The sequence below is a fragment of the Phascolarctos cinereus genome, unplaced genomic scaffold (genome assembly GCF_003287225.1).
Source record: "Phascolarctos cinereus isolate Bilbo 61053 unplaced genomic scaffold, phaCin_HiC Scaffold_2;HRSCAF=192, whole genome shotgun sequence".
Classification (NCBI taxonomy): Eukaryota; Metazoa; Chordata; class Mammalia; order Diprotodontia; family Phascolarctidae; genus Phascolarctos; species Phascolarctos cinereus.
Genome location: NW_027555625.1, coordinates 127,545,958 through 127,562,591, shown reverse-complemented (window position 1 = coordinate 127,562,591; position 16,634 = coordinate 127,545,958). Strand labels below are relative to the sequence as shown.

Sequence of the window (16,634 nt, the reverse complement as noted above, 5' to 3'; positions counted from 1 at the left end):
AGCTCAATCCAACTTTATATATAGTTCCCACTTAAAATTCAGTGTTTCCTGTCATGCTGCTTTTGGAGGATATTAACGAGTAATACAATTTCTAGAAGAGAACATATAGGAGGATTACTTGAGGAAATTAAATGTGCAAAGATTTAAAGGGGAGTCAGGAGACAAGGTTATTGTCTTCAAATATTTTTAAAATGCTGTCATATAAAAGAGGAACTATCTCTCATCAGAACAATGAGCAATGGGTAGAAGTTGAAAAGACAAGTTTAGACTTGATGAATGGGAGAAGAAAGGAAGGTAGAAAGGAGTAGATAGAGCACTGGCCCTGAAGTCAAGAGGACCTGAGCTCAAATCTGTCCTCAGACCAAACACTTGACACTTACTAGCTGTGTGACCCTGGGCAAGTCACTTAACTACAATTGCCAAAAAAGAAAAAGGAAGGAAGGGAGAAAGAGGAAGGAAAGGAGAAACAAAGAAAGAGAGAAAGAAAGAGAGAAGGAAGGAAAAAGAAAGAAAAAAAGAAGGGAAAGAAAAAGAAAGAATGAAAGGGAAAGAAAGAAGAAAGAAGATTTCTTAACAATCTGAGGTATCCAAAAGTATGTCTTGAGAGGTCTTTTCTACACAAGGATGTGCTAGCAAATGTTTAAGAGCTGGGTCTCAGAAAAACAAATGTACACACAACACACTTTAAAGTTTAGTCTTAATTATCAACATTTTCTCCATCACTTTCTTAAGTCTAGACAATTAACAAAACAATAAATCAAGCCGTGATTTGTAGCATTTGCCAGTATTTCACAATGAAAATATAACAATTGGCTCCTAAAGCCAATTTAAGCTGGCTCCAGCCCATCTCTGCTTCTACTTCACTGGAGGTCTTTAAGTGATGGTTGAATGATCTCCTAAAAGAAATATTGTAGAAGAAATAATTTTTTTAAAGTATAACCGGAAGTAGCTTTTTCACTGAAATCCCTTGTACTTTTGAAGTTCTGTGAATCCACTCTGAGGGTAGACCATCTCATATTCTCCCTAGAGTCTGATCCCCCAGTGAAATTCATCACAATTTCCTTTTCAATCTTACCTAATTTAGCTCTTCTGAGAGACTCACCCTTGGCCTGATTTGGAGATGCCCTTTACAAAAGGCCCCTGCAGACCTTGTGGAGTGGTTCTATCCTGTGGTATTCTGTCCCAGTTGCCAAATTTTTCAATTTGTTAAGCAATGCTTTTAAACTATCCAGTCACTTTTTTTCTTTTTGGTTCATACCATCACAAGGAACTTCTACCTCCTGCCCATCAGGTTAAGTTACCCGAAGTCACAGACAGCCTGGTTTTTAGAACAAATTCATTTTAAGGAATCCATCCTGTTCACAGTAGAGGCATTTCATTTCTGTTTTTTCTCCTTCATGAAAGGAACAGATTTAAGAACTTATGCCTGAGATAAATAACCTCCTAGAGATTACTTTTCTGAAGCACTGTTTCCTTCCCAGTTCCCTGATGAAATGCAAAACACAGCCACAAGACGACACATATTGCAATGGGTCTAATGGGGTGGGAGGAAAGGAAAGAGGAAGCTGCCTAGAAACAGAAAGGTGAAAGAAGACAGGCAGGATCATTTTTTCCATTTCTATTAGCTGAAAAAGCAATTTTATCCCAATGTTAATCTACTATAGCTACAGTATGTACATAGTGTGGGAATCCATGAGGAAGTAAACAAAAGATAGAATGACAAAGGGCACATGAGATGCTTCAGAGCAGGGTGATAAGAGAGGTCATGGATTTTGAGTGGCATGTGATGTATGGATGAGTGCTCTTTTGTGGGTGATGTCTAATCTCTGGTAGAGTGGGAATTCTTTCTAGAAAAAATAAGGAGATATCATTGTCTTCTTACAAACAAGACAGTATTGAGTCCAGAGAACAGTAGAGAGTTCTGTAGTAATTTCCACGTTCAGTCTATTCTGCTATTTTTACTTATTGTACAGAAAGGAACTCATGTCTAACAGTCTGAACACTTGAGTATGAGTCCTTGTTCCCACTTTTACTTGTACAAAACTGGGCAAATCATAGCATCCCTCTAAATCTCATTTGCTTTTTCATATATTTTCCTGAGCAGCAACATGGTATAGGGCCTAAGGAGCTGGTCCTGGAGAAGATATGGGGCCAAGTCTCACCTCTGACAAATACTGGTTGTGTGACCCTAAGCAATCACTTGCTCTCTCAGTGTGCCCCAAAGCAACTAACTCTGAAAGTCTAAGTTGCAAAGCAGATGTTTATCTATGTTGAAAGAAGGCATTTCCTCTCTGGGAATTCCCTATACCAATGAAATCAAAGACCTGGATAATATACACATTTATACACATATATACATATACACATGTACGTATACATAATATGTGTATACATATATATGTGTGTGCATATCTATATCATATACACACAATTGTAATTCTTACCTCACAAGACTACTGGTAAGGAAACATGAGAGAGAGCATGGTACAAGGAAAAGTACACCAGCAGGACTTGATTTCATCTGTAAAATGGGTAGAATAATATCCATAGCACCTAGCTCATGGGATTATTGTGAGGATCAAATGAGATCACATTTCTGAAGGGCTTTGCCACTTTTAATGCAATGTATTAGTGTCAGTTTTGGTGCTCAAGAGTTACTGTGATGCAGGGGAGGGAGTATCAGATCTGGTATAAAAGGACATGGGTTAGAAACCAAGACTGGAAAATAATGACCCTTGAGAACTTGGTGAATCACTTCACCTGAGCCTCAGTTTTCTCCTCTGTAAAATAAGGGAGTTAGACTAGAAGAACTCTGAATTTCCTCCTAGGCATAAATCCGTGATCCTATGTTCCTGGAGCCTGACATCTGTAATCCTACAAGACTGTAGCCACTTTTCAGCTATGCAAATGGGAGCATTCAGGGTCTCCTGTAAAATAGGGACGACTACACAAGCTCACTGCAGAGAAAGCTCTACATGAATGTGAGTTGTCTATAAAATGGTGGTACCAGTCTTTGTACTAACTACCTTACTGGGCTTATTGTAAGGAAAGCACTTTGCAAACCTCTGAGTGTAATTGAAATTTGAGCTATTATTATTATTACCCTTCATTCCATTCAGAAAGAGAAATTGGAATGCATGGCTTCTTATCCTTGCTCTCAATATGCAGCACACCACTAATAGGTTCAGCCTTACAGAACTTTAAAAAAAAAGTGCTTTCTTTGAGTCTCCAGTGTATTCAGAAAGCCCTGCTTCGTTTTTGTTTTTAATTAAGCAAGATGGAAATTTGAGTCCTGAGCCACTTAACTCTGTCCCTTTGAAGGTTATTACTCACTCGTCTTGTTGTTATGACCCATAACGGGTAATGCTTCTACTGGGGCATGAGGGAGAGATGGTTGCTAAGCTGCTATTGATACAGTGTGTGCCCAGATCTTCTGCCTTTATGGAGCTGCGGGCCTGTGGGATCATGGCAGACCTTTCGAATGACTGAAATACTGTACAGGGGCTTCTTCTAATTCATCATTTGTTTGCTAGGTAGGTGAGAGTATGTGATGAAAGCTCATTTCTGAGCAGAGTAAGACTGAAGAAAGAGTACCTACTATGCACTGCAAATAAATTAGAAATAGTGTTTCAAATGTTAGGTGAATTAGCTCCCAGCAAGAAGTGTTGTGATAGCATGAGCATATACCATGCCTGCTCATTTTCTTGACTATACCCTGTAACTCTTTTGTTGTATCTTTCTCTAGGCTTTGATTAAGCAGTGGTGCTGCATAGTATCTGAAATCTAAAACAAGATTTGACATAGAAACTCATACTGCAACAAAATAGAAACACAAGCATTCAAGTAACACAATATTAATAATTAACAACAATAAATGACATTTATGTAGTTCATACTATGTGCCAGACACTGTGCTAAGCGCTTTACAATTTTTATCTTGTGTCATCTTATGTGAGTGTCATCCCTCATAAATCCTTGCTGATCAGTCAATTAACCAACCAATCGGTTAGTCATTAAACACATATTAAGTGCTTACTATGTGCCAGGCATTATGTTAAAGGCTAGGGATAGAAAGATGAAGTCCTTGATCTTAAGGAACTCATAGTCTAGTGGAAGAAATAACATGCAAATAATTAATTACAAATAAACTCGCTGTTGAGTCATTTTTCAAATTTGTCCAACTCCTCATGAACTCATTTGGGTTTGCTTGGCAAAGATGCTAGAGTGCTTTGCCATTTCCTTCTCCAGCTCATTTTACAGATGAGGAAACAGACAAAACAGGGCTAGGTGACTTCCCCAGGGCCACATAGCTAGCAAGTGTCTGAGGCTCGGATTAGATCTCTGGACTTCCTGACTTTTTGTCCTGAGCTCTATCCACTGAACCACCTAACTGCCCACAAATGAGTTATGTAAGTATAAATTAGAAACAATCAACAGATAAAAGTCTTTAGAATTAAAAGGAATTGAGAAAAGCTTCCTGTCAAAGATAGGATTTTAGCAGGCTCTTGAAGGCAGCATCTAGTAAGCACCTGATATACACAATCATTGGGGTAGATGCTGAGGATACAAAGAAAAATGAAATGGTCCCTACCAACAAGGGGCTTATGTTATATTGCATTTCAGGAGCACTTACTAGTTGTATGTGGGAGGTGAGGGGAAAGGGAGAGCATAATCTACTAAGGTGACTAATTTAGAGGACACTGAAAACACTTGTCCTTCAGTAGCACAGAAACAGAACTCGGCATCTAATTTAGCCACACGAGTTAGTTAAAACAGGGAGCTAACAGATGGCCTGCTTCCTCACTATTCCTCCCCTCTCCCCTTCCCCCAATCCCCATGTGAGCTCCTCACTAGCCTGGCTTATTTCTCCTCTTTGCCGCAGCCTCCCCAGTGGCGATCCCACAGTGGCCCTAATTGTTTAGGAGAGACAGTTATGTGTAGTGGATACAGAGCTGTCCTTGGAGTCAGATCAAGGTGGGTTCAAGTCCTGCCTCCAGTACAGATTGTCTAGATGACCCCAAGCAAGTCCCTTAAACCCCTCAGTACTCCTCCCCAACTCTCCAAGAATCTGAGTTATGGAAGTTCAAGAACAGCTGCTGATCTGCATTGGAAGAAGGAATCTCACCAGAAAATTTCCTGCACCAATTATATATCATAGTTTTAGACTAAAAAAATGCTTGTGCTTTCTCACTCTGAGGTTATCTTCTCCAGCGGTTTTTAATGGGCCATTAAATGGAGAGAGAGTGGTAGAATCTTCAGACTGGAGAGTTCTCAGGATATTCAGTTACTGCTGCCTATCCGTATACATCTAATGGCCTCTGGTTTCAGTGTTCACTCTTCCCATTGCTAAGCAAAATAAACTGGGGTCTCAATTGGTGTTTTCCTTTTTAAAATGCCAGTGCTTGGCTGATCTGTCTTGTTTCTCAATGAGGCGATGTATTGACTACTGGGTTCCTCAGTGCAGATGCTTTTCTCCCTCTTTCAAATCCCAGTGGTATTTCCAAATGAATTAAAATATATGTCAAGCAATTTGAAATCTTAAGCACTACAGAAATGTTGTTTTTGTTATTTTGGTGGTGGTTTTATTATTAATATTTTACTTCCAGATTCAGAAAGACAGTGTGGTGTGGTAGATAGAGCATTGGACGCCTGGCTTCAAATTCAACCTTAAATGTTAACTAGCTGTGTGACCCTAGCTGAATCATTTAACTTGTGCTCTGCCTTAGCTTTCACAAATGTCAAGTGAAAAATGAGGTTGGACATGATGGCCTTCAAGATTCCTTCCATCTCTATACCCATGATTCTAATTCACTGAAGACTTTAATCCTTTCTGAGGGAAATCTACTTAATTTTTAACAATACAAAACTGCTGGTTTCCTATCTGCTACAAGAATAAGAGACAGTTATTAACCCTGTCAAGTTCACCATTTTTATCCCCTACTCCTGGTGAAATTTCTGTCCATTATGTCCCTTGACTGTGACATTCAAAACTAAGCATCAGTTGTTTTCAACACCCAAAAGGTAGAAGGGTGAGTTTTTAAGGAACAGCATGCTTTTGACTCTTAGATAATGATAAAAATAAAGAACGACTGACATGTAGCATTTCAAAATTTGTGATTTATTACATTTAAAGTTTTCAAGTATAATCTCATTTGAGCCTCATGACACCACTGTGAGGTAGGTACTACAGCCATTATTTCTTTCATTTTACAGATGAAACTGAGGCTCATTGAGTATGAGTTACTCATGATTACATGCATAGTTAGTAAATTTTAGAGATGGGATTTGAACCCATCACCATCATTATAATTCTAGTAACTTAGCCACTAATCTATAGCATGAAGACCCTTATTTCAAGATAGCCTTTCTTACTGTATTTCTTTGTTGAATTTAAGATAGCTAGCTAGCTAGCTAGATAAAATATTAGTGAATGAATAATTGCATACATACATAAACTAGAATTTAAAAATTTTCCAATCTCTTTTTCTAAGACTGTGGTTCCTCTCTGAAGCTCACCACTCAGAGCATTTTTCTTCTATCTGAGGATATTTTGCAAAGCTTAAGGCATTTAGGTGTGGCCATCCATGATAGCAGAACACCAAGGTTCCATGCTCCTGTCACAAATGACCAAACAGCAATCACCCCAAATATTAAAGTGATCATTCAGAACCAAGAGCTTTGTCTCTAAGAGGAGCTTCACTAAACACAGAGGAAATTCAGAGCTCTGACTAAAAGCTAGGCAGAAATCAACTCCAGACAAACAGGGTGATCTAAGAGGCTAACATTCTGACTTCTAACTCTGCCATGTTGAGTCTGAGGCTCTGGCATCAAGCCAAGGGCCCACTTGGCATATGGAGTCACAACCTTACCCAGTAGATAAGGGAGCATGGACTAATACTAATAATAGTGAGAAAAAAAATTATTATTTCTCTCTGGTATTAATTATTGAAGTAGGACCAAGATTTTTTTTTTCTCTTTTCTACGTCTTTATCCAGAAATCAACTAGTGTGGGAAGTCTTGGACAGAGATTTACCCAGGCTAACATCTAATCAAATACAGTAAAAGAAATTCTAAGTTTGGGGGGGGGGACTGGATAGATTCCTACTCATTGTGTTTATTCAGACAAGTCTGGGAAAATGTGGATTTTCCCTTTTATCAGACAGATGATACAGAAATTGATAAGTCTATTTGATCAAGATTTGGATACTCAGTATCACATACCTTGAGACCCTCATTGGCATATAGCCCACCTTTCATTATAATATTCATTATCATTAATTATTAACCAATCAGAATTGATTGCCACCCTCAGGAATATCCACACTTCCAAAGACATATAAATTGTGAGCCTACCACCATGAGGGGTCTTTGGCATTTGAGAGTACAATTGACCTCTTTTATTAATTAACATGCTAGCATTCTTAACAAAATGATAAATTATCCAGAAACCATATCTCTTGAACTTTTAAAATGTCCCAATAGCTACCATTTATGTAGTTCTTATAAGTTTGCATGGCACTTTTTATCTACTACCTCATTTGATTCTTATAATAATCCTGTAGGTAGGTCCTCCTATTATCTTCATTTTACAGATAAGAACATTGAATCTGAGAGAATTTAAGTGATTTGTGATAAGTGATCACACAAGTAAGAAGTATCTGAGGCAAGATTTGAACTCAGGTTTCCCTCACTCCAAGTGCAGTAGACAAGAGTGTTGGTATTAGATTCAGGAAGACGTGGATAAGGATCATACTTCTAACATTTATTAATTATGAGACCACAAACAAATTGCTTAACTTCCCTGAATGCCATGACATTCCTTCCTATGTAAAACTGAGATAGCAAAGCCCATGGCACCTACCTCAGATGAGTGTTGTGATGTGTATATGAAATAATGTATGCATGGTATTTTACAAACTTTGAAGTGTTACAAAAATGCCATTAATTATTATCAAAGATAGATGAAGGGCAGCTCCAGATACAGTATATTTGGATGGATGACCTCTGATGTCCTTTCAAGCACTGAGATTCTATGATCCTACTAGCTCCCTTTATCAAACTTACCGTCCACAAAGCAGAGGAAGGGGGAGAGGGAGAGAGAAAAGGAGGAGGGGGATTTAACAACTAGCTAAAATTAAGAAAGAAAAAGGAACTAATAAACAAAACTCCAAAATTCCGATATGAGGGGGTACTTAATCATGAGGGGGAAATGAGCCAGTGGGAATTCAGTTGATTTAAAGTAGATCTAGCTAAAATAAGTGAAGAGATATAATACTGTCTTTGCACAGGAAGAAGGAAACTAAATAGTAATTTTTTTTGGGAAAAAACATTAGAGACAAATCAAGGAACATATAAACCTGACTCACATAACTTTAGATGTGAATGGATTAAACAATCCTATAAAACAAACAAAGAGTGACAGATTGGATCAGAAATCAAAACCCCACTTTCTGTTGCTTACAAGAAATTTGTTTGAAAAACAAAGTCATGTAAAATTAAAATGAGGGCCTAGGGCAAAAAATACCATTCATTAGAACCCAAGAAAGCAAAAGCTACAATTATGTTATCAGAGAAGGTAAAAATAAGCATTTACAACATGGAAGAAAAAAAGAGAGGAGGAAACCATATTATGCTGAAAGGAACTACAGAAAACCAACAAATAATAATATCAAACTTACATGTTCCAAATGCCTTAGCATCTAAATTCATAAAGGAACAAAATAATTGAACTACAAGAAGAAATCAATAGCAATAAAATAGTAGCAGGTGATTTCAATGGCCCTCTCTCCACTTTGGATGTCTAATAAAAAAGATAAACAAAAGTGAAAACATAGAACTGAACAAAGTGTTGAAGAAATTAGAGCTAAAATACTAATGTCATCTTCTAAATGGGACTTTTATGAATATCCATATTTCTCAGCACCACATAGAACTTTTACAAAAATTGACCATCCATTGAGGCACAAAGATTTCACAGACAAATGTAAAAACCCAATAAAGCATAAATAAATCTCTTTATAGACCATAACCAAATAAAAATGGTAATCAGTTTAGGGAACACAGACAAAAGACATGTACCTAATGAAATTCTAAATAATGAATGGGTCAAATAATAAATTATAACACAATTCATAATTATGTAAACGAAAAAGATAATGATTAAACAACATATCAAAATTTCTAGGATGCAGCTAAGTTAATCCTCAAATGGGAAAAATCGCCTCCCTACAAACATATATTAACAAATTAGAAAAGGAGGGGCAGAGATAATGAACTGAATATGTATTTTCAAAAATTAGAATGTCTACAAATAAGCATAAAATTAACACAAAAAAAGGAGCTGTTGAAAATTAGAGGAGAAATGGACAAAGTAGAAACTCAAAAGACTACATAAATGATAAATAAAACAAATCTAATTCTTTAAAAAGACAAATAAAATCGATAAATTCTTTAGCCATTCTGATTAAACAGAAGAGGATGGAAACTCTAGTAAAGAAAATAGCAAATGAACAAGATGAAATTACAACAAATCAAGTTAAATAAAAAGAAGAATCAGAACCTATCATACACAGTTACAGGTTACCAAGACTGAAAACACAGAAAAAATAGAGGAATACCTTTCCAGACTCTGTCCTTACCATATGCTATGGTCTAACCAAACTGACTTTATTGTTTCTCATACATTATACTCAACCTCTCAACCTCACGCCTTTTCACTGACCATTGCCCACAAGTGGATTTTTCTTCCTCCCCATTTTTGTATCATACTCTCTTATAGTTTCATCAATTATAAGTTCATGTATTGTAATTCCTTTTGAAACTTCTCCTGATCTATCAACTGCTAGTACCCTCCCTTACCAAATTACATTGTACAGAAGGTTCTTACTTTACATAAATCTGCATTATGTAAATTCAACCTTAGGTAAAGAATTCTGAAATTCTGAGGTGGAGGAGTTGATTGAGTCTCATGGAGAATAACTATCGAATGAGGATCTAATTGATCTGCTAGCAGCAAAGATTGTAGAAGTAGAAAAGGAAGCTTCGGGACCAGAGGTAGAACCAAAAAGGTTCACAGTGAAACAGGTGGCAGAAGCATTTTGATGATTTTGTTGATTTTTTTTTCTTCTATTGAAAAGATGGATCCAAATACTTCAAGGTTTTTAAAAGTTCAAAGACTAGTTGAGGACAATATTGCTTGCAATCATGGGCTTTATAAGAAAAAAAAAAGAAAGGTGTTGTCCAAATAGTTTATGATAGTGTCACAAAAAAAGCTGACCAGCCAACCACCAGTGATAAAGGCTAGGTGCAGTGGGTAGGGAAGGGGCAACATAATGTATACCTATGTTAATTTTACTGTATAGCGTTGCACACCATACACTTTATCACTAACTTTACCTTTCATTTCATAGTTCCATTTATTATCATGGTATAGTATTTAATATGTCTTGCATTTAGTATATTTTATGATGCATGAAGTTATTATTTTGTGTAAGCCTTTATTATATATGCTAAGTGAAATGGGTGAATGGGGGCAAATTCACAGTATATAAAAATCACTTTATAGGGGGCAGCTAGGTAGTGCAGTGGATAAAGCTTGGCCTTGTAGTCAGGAGGACTTGAGTTCAAATCTAGCCTCAGACACTTGACACTTACTAGCTGTGTGACCCTGGGCAAGTCACTTAACCCCAATTGCCTCACCAAAAAGCAAAAGAAAAAAAATGGCTTTATGTAGAAGTCTATAGAATGGCCTATCATGTATAGCATAATTTCTTTTATGGTTATGCTGTGCATATTTATATATATGCATATTGTCTCACCTCAGACTTCTTGAAGACAGGGGTTCTTTCATATTTTGCCTTTATATTCCCAACATCTAACACAGTTCCTAACATTTATGCTTGATAATTACCTGCTGACTAATAAGTTATTTGATCTTTCAAAGTCACAAATGAATGATTATTCTTAACAAAACTGTTAATACAACCCTTATTCACTAATTAGCTGGTAGCTTTTCTGTCATCAAATGGTAATCTATGAAAACGTAGTAGCTTAATTTCAATAAAAACCAGGATTCACATTTAGAGCAAACCTATTGCTAGGTGTGAAGAACCATATCTATAGCCAACAATAAGGTTATTGACAGCCTGATGCCACAGAAAGGGTATGAGATTCAGAATTAGAAAACCTAGCTTTGAGTCCTGGACCCAATATTTAATTTTTTTTTTTGGTGAGTCACTAAATTTCACTGACCCTCAATTTCCTTATCTTGTATTATGGTAATATAATGTTCATACTACCTACCTCACAAGTTTTTTGTGAGAGAAGTATTTACAAACCTTAAAACCTATATAAATCTAAGTGGTTATAATTATGAAAAGTTTAATTCCCTATTGTGTGCCAAGTGCTATAGAAAAAAATGTTAGTGAAAGGCAGGGTCCTTGTCATGACAGTATAAATTATATACATGTTTCAAAAAGATTTTGTTTGGAGGACAATGACAACAATACAAAGAAAGTGTGGGAAAAAATTCTCTTTACTATAATGGCATTATTATGCAGTAGCAGAAAAAAATAAAAAAAAAAGAAAAGAAACAGATTCAATAGTGAGGATATTAGATGCAAAGTCAGAAAAACCTGAGTTCAAATTCTGTCATTGACAGTTGATGAATAACCTTGGATAAGTCATTTTGCCTGAGATTCCTCATCTGTGAAATTGGAATAATAACACCTAGAGGACTTGATTCATTTGCAAGGTTGTTTGCACTTTAAAGCTTACAAAGTGTTTCATATGATCTTATTTGATCCAGTGATACCATTAGTATTTATCAACGGGATGACTGTGAGGTTCAAATGAGATAATCCTTGTACATGTTAGTTATGATTGCTCTGGCTATTATGACTCTCAGATACATGCTCTATCTGTTATGTCATGCTGCCTGCCACAAAAGTAATGATGATGATTGATGATGATGATGATGACGATAGCTAATATGTATAGAGCGTCAGCTACGTGCCAGGCACTGTGCTAAGTAAGTTCTTTACAATTATTATCTCAGTTGACTCTCAGAACACTGGGTGGAAGATATTATTATTTTCTCCATTCAACAAATAAGAAAACTGAGGCATAAAGTGGTTGAGTGACTTGTCCCAGATAAGTTTCTGAGACTAGATTCTTCCTGACTCCTGGCTCCGCGCTCTGTCCAGTAACCCTCATAAAGTTAAGTAGAAACAACCCAATCTATTTCAGCCAAATAGACAGTCTCCTAGAGGCATGAGGTAGTGCTGTCTCTTGAGGGGTCAATCTGGAGCTCCATGATCCAGCCTTTCTCCTGCTTCTTAACCTTCAGGGTGTACCAGCTTTTCTCGTTGCTATTAGGCTCTGTTTATAAAATTGAAATAACGGCTGCTTCGTGTTACTCAGCCATGTTTGAGAGATCACTATAACAATTTCTTTAAAGAACCTTTGTAACACATTCTCTTCTTAAAAGAAAGAAATTAGCATTCAGCACCAGAATTAATTCCATCTGGTTATCAAGGAGTTTTCCAATCCTTTTCAAAAGAGTTTAGAAAGCATTGATAAATTAAAGCACTAAATGGTTCAGAGTTGTCATCATTTTTGGTTTAGACTTGTAATGTCATTGAGAAAGGGAAATCCCCAGTGTGAAGACATGTTGTGCCAATGCAAAGCAGCATTCACCTGTAAGTTATAGTGTTAGGGCGCTATCTGGGGCAAGGAGAGGTCATATGATTTACCCCATGGTCACATAACCAGATTGTGTCAGGAGTAGTACTTGAACTTCAGTCTTTCTGACTTTAAGAATGGTTCTTAATACATTATATGATCGGATCTTTCCAAAGTATTGTTATTTTTAAAAAAAATAAGTCTGTTCAACTAAAAAAACTACAACCAGCCAGTCCCAAAACTAGTCACTTAAAGGATCTTTTATCAGCCTTTTGGAGCCAAAGGGCCATGAGATATATAAATAGACATGCATAAATATACACACACACACACACATATATACATATAATGTGTTTTTACATATATTGTATGTGTACTATATGCATACAAATGCACATATATGCGTGAATATGTATATACTTGTGTGTATACAGTTTCTACTTTTCTGTCCACATTTTCATCTTCATCATTATTAGTATTGTTACTATCATCATTGTATTTAAAATTCCTTTTTTCCTGGCCTTGGGGCTAGGGTCCAAGCTCAACTGCGAGGCTTAATTGAAAGCGGTGAAGGAATAAAGACTTTTTCCTTTGTTTAATGGACAAAAGCATGTGTTGTTACCTTGAATGCAGAGCCCGTCTGTGCAGTTCTCCGATTCTTGACTGAGGCCTTCGCAGAATTTCCCCCCATTTCTTGGAGGTGGTGCTGTACACTCCCGTATTCTCAGGTGCTCACACTCTGGGCTACACACTGACCATTCGCTCCATACCTCCCAGCTTCCATCAACTAGAAGGAAAAGCCAAAATAGATAAATAAATAAATAAATGTACGCACATACATATGTGTATATGTGTGTAACATATGTATTCATGTGTACATCTACTCATTACATGTACGTATACACATATATACACATACATATATACACACATCACAAGGACACAAGAATAATAAGAGCAGCTTAGAAATAACTTTCACTTCTCACTTTGGTTCCTCTCCAGAATCACAGGATGGGGAGTTCAGCTTTCTCATTTCTTCAAGGGCAAAGACAATTACCAAATGTAGGCAGGCCTAAAAACTGCAGGTGTTCTTGAGTGTGCTAATGATGCCACTATCTTTCTTTTTTTTGGCCTCAGCTATTCATGCCCAAGTATACTTTGCTGATAGATCACCCACGGGCAAAGACCGCTGGAAGGAAGGCAGTCATTTCTTCAAGTTTGGTGGCTTAGAGAGCTAGATGGGACCTTCTAGGCAGAAGTGAAAAATAAATAAAATAATTTCAACAAAATAAAACCCTAACTTTGATCTAAAAATTGGATTCAACAACCACAACAAGTAGGGGCACATCAATGTTTGACGAATTTTACAATCCTTCCTGCATATACTGACAATGCCATCTGTCTACTTTAATGCCGTCTTGCTCAGGAGGAGGACCACTGGATCAGTTGTTTCAAGATCTGGGTTTGAATCCCGACTAGGCCACACAGCATGATGATCACTTGAGTTCAGCTGTGGAAACATGAGCAAGTTATTTTATCTTTCTGGGCCTCAGTTTCCTCATGGGTAAAATGAGAGCATTGGACTCAGCGATCTCAGGGGTTCCTAAATACACACTAGGTATTTTGCTTGTTGATTGAATGGTTGATTCTTTCCTGTCTAATGCCCATTGTATAACACTGACAGGCTTAGCTCCCCACTCTTTGTCTGACCTTAGAGGAGTTACAATCTTTCTCTGGGCCTCAGTTTCCTCATTTGTAAATGAAAAGGAGGACTAGATAATCCCTAAGGTCCCTTGTAGTTCAAAATCTATGACTTCTATGCCACTACCTTGTTCAAAAACCACCAATTGTTCTTCATTTGCCTACTGCCCTCCCTAACCTTATGTTTACTGACCTAGCCAGCCATATTTTATATTATGGTTTTCTTCTTTATACATTTTGTACTCCAGCCAAGTGGGACCAGTCCCTGTACTTATCATGCCTTCTTCTGTATCTTTATGAATACCATCCACCATATATAGAATAAAATCAGATCCCTTTTTCCCTGGCTCCATTTCCCATTTCATCTTTTGACATTTTCCCCCTCTTCCATCTAAGGTAGCACAGCGGAAGGGGCATTGGGCCTGCAAGACCTGAGTTCAAATCTGGCCTCAGATACTTAGCTGTGTGACCTTGAGTATATAGCTTAACCTTGGTCTGCCTCAGTTTGCTCAACTGTAAAATGAGGATAACAATAGCACCAGCCTCCCACTGTTGTTGTGAAGATCAAATGAGATCAGATTTATCAGGTCCTTCGAACGGTGTCTGGCACATAGGAGGTGTTTAATAAATGCTTGGTTCTTTCCTTCAGTGGTTCCATACCTGATATGAAGCTTTCCATGAATCCTCTAGCTAAAAGTGAACCATTTTCCGTCTTCAATTTCTTAGGCTAGTCTCCTTGATTCTCTATGCACATACCAATTTTCTAAATTGCAGAAGTGGGGTAGGGACCAGACATTTTATTTCATTATTAAATTCCCTGTAGTAACATAGGTTGGCACTTCCTGTGCCATTTGTAGAATTCCTTAGAGCAGTGACTTGCCTAGGGTGATGCAGAGAGTATGTGACAGAGGCAGGCCTCATACACAGGTCTTCCTGAACCTGAGGCCAGCTCTTTTTGCACTACACAACACTACCTTTCTAAATTGCATCATCATTAGTGATATACATGTTGTTTCCTACAAGGCTGTGAGCAATTCCATGGCAAGTACTGCATTGTCTTTTTTCATTTTTGTATTTCCAGCTTTACTCCTAGAGTTTCCTTTGTACATTGTGAAATTGTTAACATGTTGCTTTGTGTTGGATTTCTTAGGTAGAGACGTCATTATTCTTCTTCTCCCCGCCCTGTTCCAATTAGAGGGGCTCCAAAGAACAGATTACCTTGAAGGCCAAGCTACAATATGCTAACTTGTCCCCTTAAGTAAGAGCAACCCTGCTTTCTGGGACTACTTAAAGCAATGAATCTTTCTCTAAAGGAAACAGTTTTCCAAAATACAACTATGAAATATGAAATAAGTAAGAGCTAGAATCAAATTAAAATCTATAGAAGAGATATTCTAGTTCAATGTCCTTGGAGTTAATGATCTATAGCACCATGTTAGGGACTAGGGATCAATTCATGTCTCAGTGGGGCAACAAAAACTCTGTAGAAAAAAAGCTATCTGTAGTCTTATTGATTTTTTGTTATTTACATATATATATATATATATATATATATATATATATATATATAAAATCTGTTGTTATATAATCTCACAGAGTTGTTGTGAAGATCAAAGGAGCTATTATTATTATTATTATTAATAATAACAAATAAGGTTGGATGACCACTTGTAGGGTAATGAGGAGGATTCCATTGGTGTGTGGGCTGGAATAGATGGTCATGGAGGACCCTTTATATTATTAAGTTCTATGATTCTGTGAATTGGATAAGAAGGAAAGGAATTAAAGATGAACAATGGTGCCCAAAAAGTCACTTTTATTAACTGAGTTGTTTACTTATCAAGAAAGAAAAATTAGTCTATGCTGACTCAAAAATAGATGAATTATATTTATAATTTATCATTTTTCCCTCTGATTTCATTGTAAATAAACCTGGAGCTAGAGAAAGCTGAGTCAAATTGTTTAGAATAAGGTGATATGATGGGGCCAAAGTTGTATATGTGATAATACTATGAATCAGCAGACTTTACAAAGAAGAATATTTTTCAAATATTTTTGTAATTCCAGGCTCTATGATTGATCTCAGATACTTTTTCCATCCCCCAGATGTTTATTGCTTTCATAGCTTCTTAAATAACTTTTATGGGTTGTTATTGCTTAGAAGAAATGCATTAACCTATAGATAAAATGATGATTATTCTCTGTGAACCCATCTGTGTTAGGGGGACTAATATTCAAAGCCTTTCCAGCAT

At 36.9% G+C, this 16,634-nt stretch overlaps 1 protein-coding gene across 1 annotated transcript in view; it reads right to left on the bottom strand.

Annotated features, from left to right (window-relative positions):
• The window catches only part of UNC5D (unc-5 netrin receptor D), a 366,754-nt gene that overhangs the window by 143,529 nt on the left and 206,591 nt on the right, over positions 1-16,634 (bottom strand). The window contains 1 exon segment of the mRNA XM_078149141.1: positions 13,304-13,468. Coding sequence (XP_078005267.1) covers positions 13,304-13,468 — 165 coding nt within the window.